Source organism: Globicephala melas, chromosome 18 (assembly GCF_963455315.2).
Source record: "Globicephala melas chromosome 18, mGloMel1.2, whole genome shotgun sequence".
Classification (NCBI taxonomy): domain Eukaryota; kingdom Metazoa; phylum Chordata; class Mammalia; order Artiodactyla; family Delphinidae; genus Globicephala; species Globicephala melas.
Genome location: NC_083331.1, coordinates 23,708,517 through 23,730,644, shown reverse-complemented (window position 1 = coordinate 23,730,644; position 22,128 = coordinate 23,708,517). Strand labels below are relative to the sequence as shown.

Below are 22,128 nucleotides of genomic sequence, written 5' to 3'. Positions count from 1 at the left end.
TGCATTAAACCCTTAGCCATTATGGACCATTTCAGTAATTTTGTATTAATACTAATTGGTATTACTTGTGAAAAACTTTTAAAATTGGTGTCCAAAGAAATTTGGAGACATTTTAATAGCAGACAATCGATATTTGTATCTTTGGTATTTGAAAGCATTACTTCTCAAACTTTAACGTGCATCAGAATCACCTGGGATCCAGTTAGAATGCAGATTCACAGGCACTGCCTGGGGTGGCGCCTGAGCATCTGCCTTTCTAACAAATTCTGGGTGAGCCTGTAACGCTGCAAGTGATTGGACTCTAGTTTCCATAGCAAGGGTCGCCAGTACTGCTGCTTCTGTTGATGACACTTAGCCTGTCAGCGGGACTGGAGCTTAACCGATGTTAGGGTACCCAGGCATTTCCCCACTAATATCACACTGTTCCTTTAGCTCAGTGACTTGCTGGTGGTGAGCCAGCTGAGGCCTTTTGCAGGATTCTTCTTTCTTGAGGTCTGAACCCAACGACTCTTCGTATCAGTTGTCCAGGCTTCTCTGGTTTTTTGTGAAACTTATTGGTATAAGTGAGCTTTTTAAAAAAAGTATGGAATTGAACACTTGCCTTATATAAAATCTCAGGTATTCTGATTCATACTAATTATTTTAAAGAAATAAAAAGTAAACTTGGATTGCAAATAGTTTTGCTTCCCGAGTCACACCGTGCAAAAGTGGAATGATAAAATTTGTATTAGCGGGTGCACGTTTGTTGAAAGGCTGTTATTTCATTTTGAGAATCTCAGGTATGGATAGGGTACTTTCTTAGCTTCCTCTGACAGCTGGTTAATAAACCTGCACATCTTCTGATGACTTTCAAAAAGATGATTAAACCAGGGAACGAGAGACTTGATACTAATTGACTGGGCTTTGGTTATTGGAAACTTACATAATTGTCCCTTTTTTTCATCTAGCCTGTACCTAGTCATAAGCAAATGCACATGAAGCACCTTGAATTTTTTGAAAGAAGAGGACAATAAATTAAACCACTTAAAAATTAAACCAATTAAAACAGTCAGGTAGCTAATTACCTCTACTATGTACTTGGCAGTTACAACCACTACAAAGGCTTGTAGGAGCCCCAGGAGGAGCTGGCAGACAATTTTAAGAAAAGAGTAATACTTGAAGAAATGCTTACGTTGGCACCTGTTTTAACCAGGGGACCAGCTAATAACGTAATGGGGATATTTTGGGTGGGACTATCTAGTACACTACAAGAATTTTAGCATCCCCTCAGCATGGGTCCATAGAGCTTGCTCACACCATGAGCCCTCCTCATCCCAGCTCACACCAAATACCACCACACACATTCTCAGGCCCCCTCTGACAGACGTACCACTCCAGGTTAAGAAAACTGATGAGAGGTTCAACGAAAAGGGAAATAATGCTTCTGGCTTCAGATTTTCTTTGGGGCTAGGAAATGGATTTCTCCCTCCCCTCTTCAGCTGATTAAAACACACATTGGGGCTTCCCTGGTGGCGCAGTGGTTGAGAGTCCGCCTGCTGATGCAGGGGACACGGGTTCGTGCCCCGATCCGGGAAGATCCCACATGCCGTGGAGCGGCTAGGCCCATGAGCCATGGCCGCTGAGCCTGCGCGTCCGGAGCCTGTGCTCCGCAACGGGAGAGGCCACAGCAGTGAGAGGCCCGCGTACCACAAAACAAACCCCAAAAAACCCACACATTGATTAAGGGAAAAGGCCAGGCAAACGTGGCAGCTGAACATGATGTTCATTTCACGTGATTTATATAGGTTTCATGCTTTGGACATCCAAGTGGGCTTCATAATCCCACATAGCGTGCTGCATGGGGTGGGGGGGGACTTAAAGATAAAAGGCTGTCTCTGCCTGTACTGAACGCATGTAATTTCTTTGATTCCCCTCCCCTCAGTGAGCACTTTTACAATGTCAGACGATTTTGATAATTTCCCCATGAATCACATGTGTACAGGTGTGTTGTGGATGGTAGTCAGCTACTCATAAAAATGAATTAGAAGTCAATTTTGTCACCAACTCGATGGTAATTGTATTAACTATTAGTTGTTGGGGACATAATGACTCTTGCAAGAATGAATTCTTTTGTCCTTAAGTCACACTTTATTAGATAACAGAATGATCAGTGATAACCACGCTGACGTCCTCACATTTTCCCCCCCTCAGATGGATCCTAATAGAATATCAGAAGATGACACTCACTGCATTAATAGAATTTTCAAACTCCACGAAAACACGGATTTGCAAGACACAACTCTGGAGAGCCAAGACTCAAAATTAGTACCTGATTCGTGTAAGAGAATTAAACAGGCCTTTCAAGCAGCTGTGCAAAAGGTGAGTCCACACTGAGATAAGTCAAGGGCCCTCACTGACTCTCCTAATATTGAAAATTAAAACTGGCTAAGTGCTGTTGACTTTGTTCTTTTTTATTTTAATAATTTGTAAAAGAGCTAAAGAGAATTTTTTGCGGGATTAGCAGAATTCTTTTGAAGTTGGTAGTGGTTAGTTTTGGTGACCAGCAACATTCATGCAAATATTCTTTTCTTGCCTTCCTTTCTCTCTCTTTCTTTCTTCCTTCCTTCCTTCCTTTTCTTCCTTTCTTTCTTTCCTTCTTTCTTTTTCTTTCTTCCTTCCTTCCTTCCTCCCTCCCTCCCTCTCTCTCCCTTTCTTTCTTTGTTTCTTTCTTTCTTCCATCCTTCCTTTCTTTCTTTCTTTCTTTCTTACTTTCTTTTCTTTCTTTCTTTCTTTCTTTCTTTCTTTCTTTCTTTCTTTCTTTCTTTCTTTCTTTCTTTCTTTTCTTTCTTTCTTTTCTTCTCTTATTTTGGAGGAGGGATTTACATTCACACTTGGAAAGAGGACAAACATGGTTTGTGGTAGTCATTGGGTCAGTTTGCTAGTTTGAATTCCCAGCCTTAGAAGACATTCCTTTAGCTCACAGGATTCTCTGCTGGCTACTTCCTTTATATCTGGTTTTGCAATGGTAGGAACCTCTATTCCACATCTGTGGATCCAGGTCTCTGTTGAGAATAACTATAGCTGGTCCACTGTTGTCATCCGAAGTGAGGGGGTAAAGCGCATAGAGCAAGAATTGGTGTGGTGGGTGAGATGGAAATTCTCTGTCCATTTTTCATTCTCTGGGAGAGCTGGGTGAGAAGGGAGGAGATGGGGACAGAGAAGACGGAGGACTTCTCTACACCGACAGCCTCAACTGAGAAACCCTGTAATAACTGCCTGTTTTACTTTCCTGGATAAAGTCACTTGAGAATTCTGCAGCCTCGCAATTATTTTACTTTTCCCCAAGAACCGGGTAGAATCCCGTGACTCCAGTGCATGCACATCTGTATACATTGCATACTTGCGTGCACATCTGCATGGATTCTTGCATCCACTCATACATCCCAACGTCTAGTTTGCAACTCCCTGGGCTATCTCTGATCATCTTAGAGTAAATACTAAAGTTCGCAAATGCCTTAAAACTAAACTAAAATTGAATTAGTTTCTTTTTTAAAGTTTCACAAATAGTAATAGCATTTTTTAAAAACAGGATATGTATTGGACATAGAAGTAGGGCGATAAAGCTGTTTTGTATAACCCTTAAAACTGATATATGCTATATTTCAACAAATCTAAGATACCACGAATTTTCAGCTTACTTTATGTCGTGCATCACAAAGAAAGAAAAAAATTTTAACTGGAGAATTAAACATGATCATTATAGATTCTTGTTGCATCAGTTTCAGAGATTCTGAAATATAAAAAAAATACATCATAGAATCAAGGAAGTACATATCGTTCTAATATCTATAAGAGCTATTGCTTAAAAATATTACATTTTCGTTATAGTGTGTAAGTGCTTAGCTTTACGAAGTAGATGCATATTTTAAAATGTGCATTTAAATTGGATCTTTTTATCTTACTTTGTAACTTTTGAGCTATAGCAACAGCAATTCCACTAGTCTAATTCATTTTTTAAAGTTCTATAACATTTTCTTTTTCTGATTTTGCAAAAAATTAAACTACTAAAAATAAGAGAAAAATGAGTAACTTCTGATTTTTTACTATGGAAAGAAATTGGAAATTGAATGGCTACTATACTGTATTTACCTCTGCTCACATCATCTTAATTCATATATATTTTGTGGGAAAAATCGTGGCATGTGAAGTCAGATAGACTTATGATTAAATAAATGTGATCTTGGAAAATACTTAACATTTCTTCGCTTTGGCTTCCTTATCTTTAAAAAGTGGAGCTCACAATCCCTCTGTAGCAGGACTGTGGCTCATTTGAAATAAAAGACGTAAAGGACCTAAGCACAGTACTGGAAATATAGTATGCACTCATTAAATGTTTGTATATTACTTTTATCACCATTATTACTAATTCATTGTCATTGTTGATGATTTAATCAAAGACATATTTTAAAAGTTTAGATAGAGCAGGTTTGATCATTTTTCTGAACATGCAATAGGACAAAACAATAGAACACTGAAGCAAGTTGCAGAAAACCACTGTGACATTTTTATCACCATCAGCAATAAACATGTTGATTATATACTATCCTTAGGAAACTTCTAGGTCTATTTAAGATGTATAATTAATTAATTTAATTAATACAGTAAGAAATTAAACAGCCTATTCTTAAGGCATTTTAAGCTATATGTTGAAGGATCGTGTATTAGTGGAGGAGAGAAAGACATAACATTTTCAAGACCCTCAATTTAAAATTATCGTCAAAAATCCTGACCTACATTGGGAAAAAGAGGATCTACTGAGCTATATATTGTGAAATCTAATACTCAATTTGCTATTCTTTTCTTATTGAAGTATAGTTGATTTACAATATTGTGTTAGTTTCAGGTATACAGCAAAGTGATTCAGTTTTTTTTCAGATTATATTCCATTATAGGTTATTACAAAATGTTGGATATAATTCCCTGGGCTGTACAGTAAATCCTTGTTGCTTATTCTATTTTATGTATAGTAGTTTGTATCTGTTAATCCCATACTCCTAATTTGTCCCTCCTTCCCTCCCTCTCTCCCTCTGGTAACCACAAGTTTGTTTTCTGTCTGTGAGTCTGTTTCTGTTTTTGCATATACATTCTTCTGTATTGTTTTTTAGATTTCACATGTAAGTGATATATTAAAAAAACGAATGAAATATTGCCATTTGCAGCAACGCGGATGGACCTAAAGAATATTATACTTAGTGAAGTTAAGTCAGACAGAGAAAGACAAATTCTAATTCATTTTTTATTGTTTTTGTTTTATGTTTCATTTTCAGTAGTCAGTTTTTTATCTCACCTCCTAAATACTGAGTGGTCTATCTATAAACATTGACATGTACCAGAGGTAATCTGTTAGTTCAAAGCTGAACCTCTAATTAAGGTAATTCTGGTTAGGCAAATGATTGTCTCCTAATTTTCTGTTTAAATCAACCCATATTGTATATCCTTACAATGAAAAAGAGATAAACTTTTAATTTCAATGGTGTTCTGGTTCTTAAAAATTATACTTTGGGTTTCCTCTGGAAGAATAAGTATGCAAGATTAGCCAAGATAATTTGGAAAATAAGTAATATTAAGAAGAACAGGGGCTTCCCTGGTGGCGCAGTGGTTGAGAGTCTGCCTGCCAATGCAGGGACACGGGTTCGTGCCCCGGTCTGGGAAGATCCCACATGCCGCGGAGTGGCTGGGCCCGTGAGCCATGGCCACTGAGCCTGCGCGTCCGGAGCCTGTGCTCCGCAACGGGAGAGGCCACAACAGTGAGAGGCCTGCGTACCGCAAAAAAAAAAAAAAAAAAAAAAAAAAGAAGAGATACCATTAACATTTACCTATGAGAATGCAAGGATGGTTCATCTTCACAGGTCAAAGGAGAAAAATGTTATCATCTCATGGACACTGAGAAGTGACTGACAAAATTTTGCAGTTATTTCTGATGTTTAAAATCCATTAGAAAACAGAACAGGATGGATTCTTGATGTTATCCTAAATAGCTCAAACTAAAAGTTAGCTAATGATGAAAAACAGGAGCATTTCTCTTAATATCGGGAATACACCAAAGATGCCCACTGTCCCCATGTCATTTAACATTGTTCAGAATGTGCCAGCAGGTGTAATTACACATGAGAATGAAATAAAATATATAGAAGGTAGAATCTGCACGTGATATGATTGTGTACTTGGGAAAATTCAAAAGAACTAAAAAGCTACAAGCAAAGTAAATCAGTTTGTAAAAGTTAATAGGTAGGGACTTCCCTAGTGGCACAGTGGTTAAGAACCCGCCTGCCAGTGTAGGGGACACGGGTCCGGGAAGGTCCCTCATGCCGCAGAGCAACTAAGCCTATGCTCCACAACTACTGAGCCCGTGAGCCACAACTACTGAAGCCCGCGCACCTAGAGCCCGTGCTCTGCAACAAGAGAAGCCACTGCAATGAGACGCCCATGCACAGCGACGAAGAGTAGCCCCAGCTCGCCGCAACTAGAGGAAGCCCGTGCGCAGCAACAAAGACCCAACGCAGCCAAAAATAAATAAATAAATTTATTTATTTATTTAAAAAAATAGTTAATAGGTAATAATCACTAGCTGCCCCCATTTCAAACAATAATTAGAAAACATGAATGAAAGATTTCATTCATAATTTTTTAAAAGCCTGAAAAATTAGCTTAACAAGGAACGTACAAAGCTAGAAAACTGTATAGAGGCATTTAAAATAGGATTGGGTAATGTAAAGACGGAACTATGCAAAGCCGTACTCCATGAACGAGAACATACACCTTGGAGTAGACCTCATTTTATGTGTGTGAATGTATGTGTGTGTATAATTTAATATAATAGAAAATTATTTTGAATGAGTGAGTGTAATTTGGGTTATTCAAAAATGGGACTAGGACAGTTTGTTTGCTGTTTTTTTTTAAAGTGATAGCCTTATCTCACGTCCTAAGTGAAAACAAATGCCAGATGGAGAGACATGGCCAATAGCTGCTCCCTGGCAGTCCTACACTTCTGTTCCCTCGGTGAACTTTCCGCTGCTAACTCCCCCATCAGAACTTACTTGTTCATTGTCCCATTTCCTTTGAGCTTTCTGACTGTCTAGAGGGTACGATAAGCCAATTTGTACTTAAAGATGTTGATGAACAATAATGAAAGAATTTTCACTATTTTAGGAGCTTGTGGACAGGGTGCCTCATTCCACATGAGTAACACTAAGTATGAGAGATTCAGTGCCTGGGAAGCCAGAAGGAGAAAGATTTGTGGGCAGACAAGAACAGTCAACTGCTCTTATTCAAGACACACAGTTGGTTTTTTTATTTTAGATTTTTTGATGTGGACCATTTTTCAAGTCTTTACTGAGTTTGTTACAATGTTGTTCTGTTTTATGTTTTGGTTTTTTGGCCGTGAGGCATGTGGGATCTTAGCTCCTCGACCAGGGAATGAACCCGCACCATCTGCACTGGAAGGCGAAGTCTTAAACACTGGACCACCAGGGAATTCCCAAGACACACAGCTTTAATTATACTAACAGACTAGTGTGACTCACAGGATGAGTAGAACTTTATTTCATTAATTTAATATTTGCTTTTGTTGTGCTATACGATTGTTACTCATGGGTAACAATATTACACACAGGTAATTCTTTTTAAGGAATAAGAAGTTGTCATAATATACCATTGTGTGTTTGGAGGTAGAAGATGCCATTTCTTCCCCCAGACAAGAGACTCTTTAGGAAGGAGACACACGTTATTCATCTTATCATTAGACTCAAGCAGTTTTATTCAGTGCACACACTGTGCTAGGCACTTTGCTATAACTTGTCCTTTAACCAAGGACTTACCCTTCTCTTACCTTGGCCAAATAATGATTTGCCAAATGTGTTATCCTTTGATGAGGATTATTCGTTAAGGTGACAGTCTACACATCTTGTCAAAAGAATCAAATTTCTCATTTCTCTTGCTGATGCTAAAAATAGGATGGATGTATCAGGCATTCATAAGTAGGTTTGTATCTTAGCTTCAGTTCTAATATAGATATTGGGTGAACCCGTAAAACACAATCACTTTTGTGGCTGCAATCATTACTGAGAGATCTCCGCATCCCATGGTAACAAATGCTAGACATAAGCACAGTATCACATTCTGTGTGTGCAAAAAGTGCTGTTTACCCAGCCTGTCTTTGGTCAGACAAGTAATGCTGTTCTTTCTGCCTTTTTTGTTTGTGGCTGGGTTTTCTTGGCTTTTTTTCCCTTCAGCACAGAACTCTGAAAGCCTCTTAGTGATCCAACCCTACCAACCACAATTTACAAAGTCTCTCATAACAGTCTATGACAATAAAGAAAACACTAGTACAAATATGGTGTCCGATTTATAAAGCAATTCTTGCTCCAGCTTTGGCCGCCTCTCTGGCCTCTGCCAGCCTGAGGAGCAGTGCGGGGGGCTCAGGCCTGAGTAGCACTTGGTCTTCAGACCTCCCGACCAGTCTCAGTGGAAAGCCATCTGTTTATACATATTTATACATCCTGAGCCCTGGGATGTGACTCTGCTTGATGTTAGGATGCCTGCTTGTTGATTTCACATTGGGTACCTGTTTGTGAAAGACTTCCTGAAACTTACTTTGAAATGTATCTGAAAGGGTGATACGGAGGAGAGAGATCAATATACAAATCACACCAATCCCCTTGCTCTCCAACGTGGGGTGTTCAGTGCCTTCAAGGGGACCTCCCTAGGATGCTGGAAGGAAGCAAGGTGATTTACATGTATCTGTATATTTTAATATTGGCTTCAAAATATTTTTGTGAATATTTTATAAGGTAGCTACTATACAGGAACGTTTTTATTTAATACTTAGATAAATAAATATGTGCGTTTGGGAGCATTAAAAATTTTTCCCTGAAGAAGCTGCACAATCAGAAATGCCTAGAGATCTTGGAACGAACCTGCGGTTAGTTCCATCAGGACGGGAACTGCAGCCACTTTGCTCACATCTGAATATATCACAGCTAATTTAGACCCAAGATTGAAGGAAAAGAACAAGTAAATGACTGATGACTTCTTGAACTCTGTAAACTCATATTTTTAAATAAACATGAGTCATTGACCAACTCACAAAGCCACTCAGAATGTTATAAGCCCGGTTCACATCTACTGGATGTCTCACCAATGTTATAATTGATAATTATTAATATTACAGCCTGAAGCAATAATGCCTCCATATCATCATACTACAGGTTAATTTTTGTTGAAATTTCTGTTCATCTGGACTTCTTGCCTTAATCATGTTTTCCCCAGGTCTATTTGCCTCTTCATAGCTTATAAACTATATAGAGGCAGGTTTACAATGTGAACCAAAAACACAGCTCTGGCTTCTTATATGTTTTTGTAAAACTCTCTTATTTCATCCCAGACTATGAAAAGCCAATGGTGATGATGACTACCAGGAAGCTATGTTGTTAGCATATTCTTGACTAACCATTTCCTGGAGTCAGTAAGTCTCTGAGCCTCCAAAGATTTACTGGAAAATGGGGAGTAAGACCAGAGCCATAATCACTGAACCGTTAATTCTTACCTGGAATTCTTATTTTATTCCCTGGGAATCAGTGCCTAGTAGGCCTTAATTCCTGCAGGATTCCCAATATACATGAAACTATCTCCTGGTACTAAGAATGATGTACCCAAGATTCACAGCCCTTTGATCCTCAGTCATATATTCACTGTTATTTCATATAGTCTGTGCTGCCCTAACAAAGAGACTCATCACTCATTGGACAAAATAAGATAGAAGGTTTTTCTCTCGTGTGCAATAATCTGGAGGTGGCAGTTCAGGGCTGGCAGGAAGGCACCTCCATCCTCAACAGGTACCTTCCATCTCTGGATCCACATTGGTTTCTCCATACATTGTCATCTCCAGACAGAGGAAAGGGAGAAAGAAAAAGTCAAGGCGGTACCTGGAAGTTGAGGCGTCAGTCATTTCTAGTAGCATCTTATTGGCTGGAACTTATTCATAAAATGACACATGGACGTCATGTCAAAGTAGGCTACACGTTGTAGTCTCTAGCGGGGCAACCATTTGCACCAAAGCTTGAGGAAAGGGGTTGCCTATAACTAACTGGAGAGAGGAGAGGATGGATTCTAGGGGGACAATAAGTGGTCTCCAGTACTCATTAAACCCTATTAAGGCAGGAAAGTGCGTTCACTATATGAACAAGAGGTAATTCTGTATATATACACGTCTATGAAAAATTGGAACAGTCAAGATTTTATTTTCTAAAAGTTAAAGTACTTTAAGATTATTTAGATTCCAGAAGAGAGAGAAATTTGAAGGTAGGTTTAATAGCATGCATCTTTCTGATGAACTTTCAAAGGTTCATTTAGTCATATGCATCTGTGATCTGTGAATAGACCTTGATTCTCACTTGTCCAGTTTTTAGTAGGTTTTGTGGATTCAAGAACATTAATTTAAAACCAGAAAGTTCATCAGATTGAGTGGTTGTTTTTTTCATCTGTAAAGCTGATTCCTTAGAATTCCAATGTCAATTATTACAGGAAGCCTATTCCCATTTTTAAAACTAAAGTACATAAGAAATCAATTAAAAGTTGAGTAGATCTTAACTGTTTATGAAATTGTAATCACTGGAGTTGTAACATAGCCATTATTTCTCATTTGCTTTTTAGTTAATACACACACAGCAGAAACAAGGGGAAAAATTAAACCCCGTTCATTATCTCTTTGCTTTTGTATATAAGAGTATGTGTCCCAAGAAAGTTTCTTGTAAACCCACAAGGCAACTTGGGGTTTGGGGGCACTGATGTTCCCAAATCAAGATGTTAGTCATGTAGTGGTTTTCCAATGGGATTTCATCTCTGCCATAACAGTTTTGGGAACTGCAATTCAATCAACCCCAATCATATCTAGCATTTATAAAAGCTGCCTTCATGGGAAAGCCAAAGTATGACCCACAGAATTTTCCTGCAAAACCAAGGCCACCTACTGCCTTTTGCCCAACAACGGGCCATTGGCCATGATGCGCTCAATCTCAGGGGAGACCCAGGGCAAAAGGTAGGAGGGTCTGCACGAGGGAAATAACCAGGGAGTGATGTTGTGAGAGGTGGGCTTATCTTCGTGCTAGAAGTACTCCAGGGTGGAAGGAAAGATATTCTGGCTTGACATTTTTAAAGAAACAGAGAAGAAGAAGGACGTTCCTGAAAGAGGAGCATCTCGTTATGTGGCATGAGGATCTTGAGCTAAGATTTGAGCTAAGATCTGAGCTCAGAAGTCAGTAAGACTGAGGGTCCTCAGTTGGAGGGGACTTGGTAAAGGATGGTTGGATTGCTCCACCAGGAGTGGCTCGTCCTAGGAGAAGTACAGCCTGTGGAACTGGAGAGAATGGCGTGCCCTAGAGCAGCGTTTTCCAAACCTGCTTGACCTTAAGAATCACTTGGGGACCTTATTTACAAAAGAAAGAAAAAGGTTCCCAGATCTGTTACGAAGATTCTGATTTGGTTGTTTAGGAGTAGACTTTGTGACGTGGGAAATCCTTTTTTAGAAGGGCTGAGGGCTGGCCCATCTTTACAAGAAGGCTTCAGGGTGGATACTGACCAAAGAGGTGTTCTAAGCATCCTAAGAAGAGTTGAGGGCCACTGGAGGACAGGGGAGCCATTGATGAATGAATGACTATATTTAAGAGGTAGGATTCAGCCTGTGTTGTGTGGAGAAGACGGGTCTTGGAAGTTGCAGAGAACAGTCTGTATCTGAGATGACCTGACAATAAATGTTTGCTTGAACTTTCTGAGATTCAGGGTCTGGAGAGGTCCATTCTCTCGTAGCTTCCTCATCACGAGGGTGCTACCCCAGTCCTTAGTCATTGCCCTTTGAGAACACTAGGTGGGAATAGCAGCAGTAGCAGCAGTAAAAAATAATCTTGATAATTATAAACTGTAAGGCTTATCTTCATCAGAAAGTTGAGGTGAACTCAGAATCTCTTCTCCTCGGTGCCTGTACCTGCTTCTCATCTGATCTACCCTTTTGTGGTGAATTACTATGATATTATCTCCATCACCCCGAATCAGAAGCCAGAAGATGGTCTTAGACACTTACTCATTGGCTTTTCACCTCACCCCCGTCCTGGGAATTCTACCTCCTTACTAAACCTTCACATACTTTACTCTGTGTCACTGCTGTTGTCACCTGAACACAGGTGTCACCGTCACCATTGTCATTTTGCATCTGGACCACTGCAAGTGGTCCTACTGAGTAGGTCCTACCCCATCCTACTCACATTACCTCCAGTCCATCCTCTCCACAGCTGAGTGACTTCTCAAATTCAGATCTTACTTTTCTACTTAAGGAAATCCTTTGGTGGACCCCCTATAGTCATCAGGATAAAGTCTGAGCTGCCGAACACATAACACAAAGCCTTTAGTGTTCTGGAACTCGCCTTCCAACGCCAGCCTCTCCAGGCTCATTACCTTGTGGTTCCATCTCCTCACCCCACCTCAGCTTGTGCTCAGTGGACCCACCTCAGGAAGGTGCTAGAAGTTCCCTAACCTGGCTGTGCCCTTCCCCACCCCACCCCCGCCCCCCTGCTACAGCCATAAACACAGTGAAGGCAGAGAGGATATCCGTCCAGGACACGCAGCATCTTAGCATCCTGCAGAGCATCTGGCCCTAGCAGCCATCAGTGAGCTTTGTGGGATGGATGGATGGATGAAACGGATGGATGAATTATGGGTCTTTGCGCATGTTCTTTATGTGCCATTCCAGGCTCTTCTTTGTGTACAGTTTTCTAATTGTCTTTCAAAATTTAGCTCAGGCATTACTTCCCAAAGAGTCCCCCGATGATGCCCACCTGCCCACCTTTGGGGTTAGGGGCCCCTTTTGTGCACACCTAGGGCTTCTTGTATTCACCCCATCATAGCATTGACCCCAGGAGCCGGGTGTGGGTCTGACTCACCCAGATGTGAGCTTTCCAAGGACAGAGACTATGTGATGTTCGGTTTCTCTAGCCAATGACAGGTACAGTGAGTAGGCGCTCAGTTAACGTTTAAAGAACACGTTTAATGAACACATGAGTGATCTGTGCTCATCCCTGCTCTTGGTGTCATCAGTTGGCTGGTTGTTTAATATTGTCGGAAGCTATAGCCACATTACCAGTGCCTGGAAGATTCTCATCAAGGGGTGGAGGTCGCTCCCAAGTGTGGTGTTTTTCCTGCTTCTTGAAGAGGGAGCGTCTTCCCTCTTTGGGGCATGAACACCATATAGGGACTTTGAGTCTGGAGGACCTTCACGGCCATCCTGCCCCTTCCCTCCCTGGCCTCACTGGTCCACGGTGGCTGGCCTGGTACCTCTGTTCCCCTTTATCCATTTGTAGCAGTCAGAAATACTGGGGAAGAGTCGATGTGAGAGTCAGCTTTGTACAGAGGAGATAGGGCTTTGTGAATGTCAGAAGTTCTGCCAACGTGAGGTGGCATAATTATGTTTCAAGTGGCAGAAGAGAGCAGAGACGTGGTAAATAGCACGGTTAGCCCAAGATTCCCCACTGCAGTTACCCTGCCAAGCCCTTAGATGAAACTTCATAAATGAGTACCCTAGCTCAGAACACTGTAAAATCGGGCTCTTTATGAAGACTAATATTGCTGTCATCGGGCTGCTTTATGAAAACCCGAAGGGACCTTTACCTAGAGCAGAAACTTCCTCATTTAAACCATGAAGGTTAAACAATAAAAACTAATTTTCTATTCCCAGCATAGCCATCGCCCTGCCGGGAAAGCATCACTCTGCTTTAGGAAAACAAGGGCACCGTATTCTTTAGCCCTTCGGTGGGTAGAGTACATGACGTGTGTGCAAAGACATGTCTTTTCCAATCAGCAGACTTCTTTCTGGTAGAAATGAGCCCTCGCTGACTGTACTTGGGGTGGAAGGAGGAGGCCAGTCCACATTTTTCTTGGTAAAGCTCTTTCTTGAGAATTTCCAGAGATGGTCGTGGGTTGGTGGCTGATTCAGTGAGGAGACAAAGAGATGAGGGGGCTCAGAGTGGGGTGCATGAGGGCGGGGGAGATAGAATCCTGTGGAGAAGACTTTGGCTTTGAGAGAATTTTTTAAATCAGTAGTTCATAGTAAGAAATAAAGAATTTTAGGGACGAGAGGGCAAAGTTACAAATTCAAGTCTCTCACCTTCAGGATTAGGGGGGCTTATGCCTTATCTACTGTCTCCCCAGCCCCGACACTTGCTGGACCCTGGGCCCCTCCTAGCTCCCCCTCCCCTCCCCTCCCCCTCCCCTGTGGGGATTGGCCGGGAGCTGCCCTTGCCCCTTCCCAATGCTCCTGCCCTCTCCCTGCTGGTGCCCGGTGCCCTGTAGGGCTCTGCTCCGGGGGATCTGGGCTGAGAAGCACAGGCTCCACGCTAGCTGAATGACATGTATTTAGGCGACAGAACCTTAATGTCTCCTGCTCTTAAAGTTCTTTGCTTTGAGGTGTTTTCGAACTGTCACCATTGACTCTTCATGACAAGCTGGGGGGGCCTCCAGCTCCATCCAGGTGCATACAAAGTGTTCCCGCATGTCCCGTGGACTGGAAGTTCCACGTGAGCTTTCGGAGAGCAGGCAAGCGAAGCTAAGGCATCAGTTCTAATCCTGTCTCTTTAGTTGCTCCACAACACCTGGTGGCTATTGTTTCGGTGCCTTGTGAGCCAAGAATGCCAAGGGAAAAAAAAATCTTTACAATTAAAGATGAGCTATCGATAAGACAGCAAGACATTTCTCCAGGGGAGCAGTTGTACGCCAAGTCTGCATGGATGGGAGGGCAGGAGACCTGCAGACAGAAATAACTCTAAGTAGTTCTGTGTGGCTTGAGTGTCCAGAGTGTCCTCAGGGGTGATGGAGTTTGGGGGTGCAGGGGAGGAATAGCTGGAGAGTCTGGAATGGTAACCAGCCTGGTCGTGCAGGGCCTTATAAGCCCAGGTAAGGAACGTAGACTTGTTCCTGAAGTCTGCAGGCAGCCCCTGGAGGGTTTTCAGAAGAGAAGGGACTTCACTGACAGAGGAATGGATAAAGGAGATGTGGTATATATACACAGTGGAATATTACTCAGCCATAAAAAAGAATGAAATAATGCCATTTGCAGAACATGGATGGACCTAGAGATTGTCATACTAAGTAGTATTTGTAGTATTGTCATACTACAAATGAACTTATTTACGAAACAGAAATAGACTCACAGACATGGAAAACAAACGTACGGTTACCAAAGGGGAAGTAGGGGGAGGGATAAATTAGGAGTTTGGGATTAAAATATACATACTACTATATATAAAATAGATAACCAACAAGGCCTTACCGTATAGCAGAGGGAACTATATTCAATATCTTATAATAACCTATAATGGAAAAGAATCTTAAAAAGAATCTATCATCTATCTATCTATATAATTGAATCACTTTGCTGAGTGCCTGAAACTAACACAACATTGTAAATCAACTATATTTCAATAAGAATTTTTAAAAACCTTTCAAAAAAGAAGAGAAGGGGCTTGCTCGCATGCGGACTTTCTGATGCTCACTCTAGCAGCAATGGACCAGTTGGAGGATATCAGGAGATCAGGAGAGGAGGTAGGAGGTTATTATTGGAATCCTAATGAGAAATGATGAAAGCTTGAAGGAAGGCAGTGGTCCTCTGGCTGGAGAGGAGAGGATGGATTTCTGAGCTATTTACAAGGTGGAAGTCTGCAGGATTTCTCTGCAAGATTAGGAAACTGCCTATTCATTTTCAGAAGCAACCCACATGTGGCATTTATGTGCTAACTCAGCTGATGAAAACACTATTCTTGTAACTAGGTTGGAGAAGAATTACAGGAAGGGTATCATTCAGATGTTAAAATGAATGCATTACATATGTTAACAGTGTATGAACCCTGTATTATATCTGGCAAACGGGGTGTTAAATCCTTGTTCAACCAGCCAGATGTCCCTGCAGCTGCTACTGGGATTGCAGGGGGAGCCAGCCACCTGAGACCCCAGGTAGGAGCTGGTGCCAGTGGTTTCTGGAAGCATCTGGCTAGACAAATTGTTTCTCCTGTGCTGATTGACAGGTCCCACACGGATCACACAATTCACATCACAATGAACAGGTGGGATTTTCAGTCTGATAAGGCCAGACTCCAGGAACTTGACCTTTTTGCAGGGAATCTTTACAGCTGAGAGTGTCCTCAGTGCAAATTTAAATCTATTTATACATATGATTTTGTAAGACCAAAAAAAAAAACACTTCAGTCAAACAAACTGAGGCCAATTTAATAACATTCGCTCTTGAATTGCTATGCTGTCAAAGTCTTGTTTGGGGCAGTTATCCAGCTGAGTTTGCAAAGGCTGGCTTAAGCGTTTGCTGTAAATGTTTATTTTTTATTTTTTTGGCGGTACGCGGGCCTCTCACTGTTGTGGCCTCTCCCGTTGCGGAGCACAGGCTCCGGATGCGCAGGCTCAGTGGCCATGGCTCACGGGCCCTGCCGCTCCGCGGCATGTGGGATCTTCCCGGACCGGGGCACGAACCCGCGTCCCCTGCATCGGCAGGCGGACTCTCAACCACTGCGCCACCAGGGAAGCCCTGCTGTAAATGTTTAAATTAACCTGGAGCAAAATTCCCATAATTACTCAAAAGAAGTTGAAAGTACTGATAGGTGTTTATATTTAATCTTACGGAGTACAGTCTCTCCTAAGTGGCTTTGATATATCAAGACTGAGCCAGTTCTGGGATGTCTCCCTCCTCCTTCTTTTGAAAAAAGTTCCCAGAATATATATATATATATATATATATATATATATATATATATATATATTTTTTTAAATGTTGAGCCTTCTTTTAATTTATTTATTTTTATTTTTGGCCGTGTTGGGTCTTCGTTTCTGTGCGAGGGCTTTCTCTAGTTGTGGCAAGCGGGGGCCACTCTTCATCGCGGTACGCGGGCCTCTCACTGTCGTGGCCTCTCTTGTTGCGGAGCACAGGCTCCAGACGCGCAGGCTCAGTAGTTGTGGCTCACGGGCCTAGTTGCTCCGCGGCATGTGGGATCTTCCCAGACCAGGGCTCGAACCCGTGTCCCCTGCATTAGCAGGCAGATTCTCAACCACTGCGCCACCAGGGAAGCCCCAAAAATATTTTTTAAAGATGTCCAAGGGAGCCTGTGCCAGCAGTCTCCCTGTCACACTCCTGGGAATCGTACTTCTGGGATGCTGAATTCAGGAGAAGTTAAAGAGAAGCAGTCCTAGAGACCACAGTTACACAATCATATTGATCTTTTGTGTACTTTCTTTCTTGGAGGAGAAATTGTGAAATCCCAACATTTTTTCTATGAGTGAAATAAGTCGAAATTAAAAAAAAAAAAAGGAAAGAAAAATCATACCGGTTGTTTTCTTGTCTGTTCAGATGTACTCGGACAGCAAAGACGAAAAGTCAGTGCAGTCTAAATAGGAAGATACCACAAGGAGCAGATTTTCAAATGTTGTGAAACTTCCGCATCTGTCTTGTTTTTAGACTTTGGAGTTGGGGGCAAAACGGCAGTTTCAAATCTGCGAGGTCTGCCTGTGGGAGCCCAGGCTTGGCAATGTTAGACAGTGTCCACTAGGTGGCAGTATGTCAGAGGATTTCTTCTATCCTTGAACTGGCAGCGATTGCTTTGGCTGTCTACCAGTAGGTCGGTTTTCCTTTTTGTCCTGTTTTGAAGGGTTAAATGAAGCTCTCATAATTTAGGCGCAAATTATGCTTATTTAAGAAATGCATAAATTCGCTGAAAAGCCTACTTGTTACAGTGTGACCATAAATAAGTTCCTTCATTCATGGGATTTTTCTTAGTAACTTACAGGTGATCCTAATGGTCATGAGTAGGTTTTGGGAATCAGGGGGTGGTTCTCTTTGTCCTTGCATGTGACAGATGCTAAACATGCTTTATTCTGAGAAGGTAGATCGCTGATCTTCCTGGGGAGCAGGGCATTGGGTTCTCTTTAGTAGCTTTCAGCCAAGAGCATATCGCACAGAGGGCTGTCCGCCCAGCTTTCTCACCCTGGAAACTGTTTCTGGCTTCTGTTGGAGGCTCTTTGCTGGGAGGTGTATCAGAACGCCTATACTTCTTTATGCAAAGCTGTGGGCATTCTGAGAGTGTAGACAACATAAGAGTGCACTGAACGTGCATCCAGAGAGTTAACTTTTTTTTTTCTAATTTACAGCTGGATATAAAATAAGATGAAACACATATAACATTTTTTAAAAGATCTCTTTCATGTGAATAATTTGTTCAGAGGAAAGGAGTTAGGATGTTCTTTGTAGTGTCTTCCCCAAATTATTAATAGATGAATCAGAACTTTCTGCATTCAAAGAAACCAGAAGCAATGTCTGAATGATTCAATTTGGGACTAAAGAACTCTGCAAATTTTAAAACACTCTAATTAATGGGACAAAAGAAGAGGACTACTGTGGATGAAAATAAACGTAAGTGCAAAGCTTAGGAAGTAAATGGAATTGTCTGTTGGGGTGAAGTTTGGGTACTCCTTTAGAAGACTTTCTTATAATTTTGAAAATTAAAAATATTAGGGGGCCATTCAAGAGAAAACTGTGCTTGGTGTATACATAGCAAAGTATCTGAGCTTTGAGAAAAATGACCAAACAGAGTGGCCCTGCTCTGTGGAGTGGCCTTGCTGGAGTCACATTTGGAGACGTGAGGCCCCCACGTCCAGGGCCCTCATGGCTTACCAGTCATGGCAGGTTCTGAGCCTGCTGTTTTCTGAAGCCCCCTCCCCAAGAATTCTGAGACCATATTTCCTGATGTTGAGGTTCCTTTTTGTCAGATCCCTGGTCAAGGTGGGTCTCCTTTCAGAGTTTCTACTTCAGGGAGGGGACCACCCTCTAAGAATTTCCTGACAGGTATAGAGAGGGAAAAAAAATTCCTTCCCTCTCCCCACTTAGGTTCACCAGTCGGGACCCTGTAAATTAGACTGACAAGAGATAAATTATAGAAGAAAAGCATACCAATTTATTTAATGTGAGTTTTATGTGACGCAGGAAATGCGTCATTAGGAAATGAAGACCCGCAGGAATAGTTAAGCTGAGTGGTTTCTATACCCAGTTTGGTGAAGGGTGGTAAGGTGTAGAAAAATGAGACAGGACAGGGCAGGACAGGGTCTGAGCTCAGGATGGTAAACTGGGGGAAACGGAGCAAGGCCTGTTGCTTCAGATTCCTCTAGGCGTCCTCCCGTCTTAAGAGATGAAGAGGCTCCTTTCTTCCCAGTGGTAAGGCACTTCTCCCGTGAGGGTCTGTGACCTGCTTCAGGGGAGAAGGACAAAGCCAGGTAGTCCTTCCTGCCTCTGCCATTTCCCAGAATCCTTTAGCTTAAAGTATTCCACTTGCCAAAGCACCATATTTGGGGGTAGCATGTCCTGAACCCCATCCCAGGCCACTGATACTTTCCTGCCAGCTTCCAGGAGTAGACTCGTTGACCACATCTTGTGAAGGGGGGTGGGCTGATAGCTCTAGACGAGGACTGGGAAGGTGTAGGCTCAAGCCCCAGAGCTATTAGGGGCATCCTTATTCTCCCTCGGCCTCCATTTTCCAGTCTGAAAAGTGAGCTTAGTACTAGTTACCCAGCCTCTGATTCTAACGTGAATCCAACGGGGTAACACAAGGGGAGATAGTTGGCTTTTTGCTGGCTGCACATGTAAGGGATGATTTAATTTTCAACACTTGGAATATATATAAATCGTGAGGATATAATAAATCTAGGACTAAATAGAGCTGTCGCCAAGCAACCATTCACGGAAATGCTCAATTAGTAATAATGTTTCTCAATGCCTGCTGCATATTAGAATCACCTGGGGAGGTTCTTGTACAAAGCTACCAAGTCAATATCAGACTAATTGAGTTAGACTGGCTGGAGTTGGGCCAGGGTACCCTAAAACTGTAGTCTTCGAAGAATGTTATGTTCCTGGTTGATATCTGTGCACATAAATAACAATGATCTTGAGTTCAAAAGATTGGGGTGGGGTAGGGATATAAGAACAGATACTGAGACTACATTTTTTGTAGCCTGAGCTATAGACACATCACGTACTTTGTTTTTCATGTGGAAACTTCCCTATAGGGTTTCATGAGAGGAATTGCAATTCTTGGATACCCAACAATATATAACATGAAAGCAGCATTACCTCATCGGCCTTTAGCTCAAGTTTTAATTCATCTTGGGTCATGACACACTTTTTTTTTTTTAAGCAGACATTGAAAGTGTTTCTGAATGGCACTGGTTATTGAATTTTCTTGAAAAGTTTCCGTGACAGCTCTGACCTAGCACCTGCTGATTAAGTGGGCAGGAGAAGTTCATTCCCAGGTAGGAGAGAACAAACTCTCCCTGCCCACTTAATCAGTGACTTTTGTCTGCTGCTCCTTTGGCCTGGTCTCAAGCTTCAAGAAAATCTCAGATTTGCTCATCTCTGAAATCTTTTGGGATGTGAGAGGGATTGCTCTTCTCAAATGGAGGCCCCAGGTCAGCAACACCAGCTCGTCTGTTAGAAATGCAAATTCTCAGGTCCCGCCCCAGACCAAGCAGATCAGAAACACTGTGTTTCAACAAGCCCTCTGGGAGATTGTGCTGCATGTTCAAGGTTGAGAACCACGGAGCTAGCAAAATGGATCTTACCTTGTCTTTCTCAATAATGTGTGCTTTTCTCAATAGAAAAGCACCAAGCAGGCATTTGTAGGCATATGTCATACTTTGCTTTGCTTCCTTCTTCCCTCTCCCCTCTTCCTTCTGAGGATGAGGCAGATCGGGGCTAGAGGGAAAATGAGGGGTAGCTTTAAATCTCTGAAATACTGTCATCCAGGTACCTATTTTTGTTTTTTTTGCGGTACGCGGGCCTCTCACTGTTGTGGCCTCTCCCGCCGCGGAGCACAGGCTCCAGACGCGCAGGCTCAGCAGCCATGGCCCATGGGCCCAGCCGCTCCGCGGCATGTGGGATCTTCCCGGACAGGGGCACGAACCCATGTCCCCTGCATTGGCAGGCAGACTCTCAACCACTGCACCACCAGGGAAGCCCCAGGTTCCTATTTGTTCCAATCTTTAAAGAGATAGTAATCAGATAAAGTTACATTATATATACATATATAAGTATATAAAGAGATATACAATGTCTAAAGATATATTGTATCATAAATGTATAAAGCTATATACAATGTTTAGTAAACATTGTGTGTATATATCTCCCTTATAAATGTAAAAAGATATATACAATCAATATACACTATATATATATTATATATGTAATGTATTATGTATTTATAAAGGTAAAAGATACACTGTGTATATATAAATGTATAAAGGTATACACAATGTATAATAGGTACATTGTGCATATATAAATCCCTGTTGTGAATGCAGGGAAGACTAAACTAGGAAATTCCAGAAATCAGGGTACCATTGGGAATCCAAAGATCATGAGAAAAGACTTGGGAGATTGGCAGTCAGCAGGGGAGAGAAATAAATCTTGGATGGAGTGGGGAGAGGAACAAAGCCTGGTAAGGGCCACTGCACTGCACAACCTAAAAGAGCCAGCCATCATTTGCCTGGAATTTCCTGCAGAGATGCTCCCAGGGCTGTGCAGGGCAGTGCCCTGGGTCAAAGGCAAGGGCAGGAAGTAGCCTTGGATGAGGCTGTAAAGTTTCCTTCTAAAAGTCAGTCATGCTGTGACTTCTTTAGGATGTTAGAATAGGTAACTGAAGACAGCTGTGCTATCCTCCAAGGGTCTTTAAAAATAGAATTGAGGGGCTTCCCTGGTGGCGCAGTGGTTAACGGGGCTTCCCTGGTGGCGCAGTGGTTCAGAGTCCGCCTGCCGATGCAGGGGACACGGGTTCGTGCCCCGGTCTGGGAGGATCCCACATGCCGCGGAGCGGCTGGGCCCGTGAGCCATGGCCGCTGAGCCTGCGCGTCCGGAGCCTGTGCTCCGCAACAGGAAAGGCCACAACAGTGAGAGGCCCGCGTACCGCAAAAGGAAAAAAAAAAAAAAATAGAATTGATTCTCTTCTCTCTTGGGGGTCTTGAAGGCAGAGAGAAGAATCAATGTAATTTTACCACTAGAACCCTTCC

At 42.2% G+C, this 22,128-nt stretch overlaps 1 protein-coding gene across 1 annotated transcript in view; it reads left to right on the top strand.

The window, feature by feature from the left end:
• The window catches only part of TNFSF11 (TNF superfamily member 11), a 34,276-nt gene that overhangs the window by 4,975 nt on the left and 7,173 nt on the right, over window positions 1-22,128 (top strand). Inside the window, exon 2 of the mRNA XM_030882117.2 lies at window positions 2,191-2,358. Within this exon, the coding sequence (XP_030737977.1) occupies window positions 2,191-2,358 (168 nt within the window). The remainder of the gene's footprint in view (window positions 1-2,190; window positions 2,359-22,128) is intronic.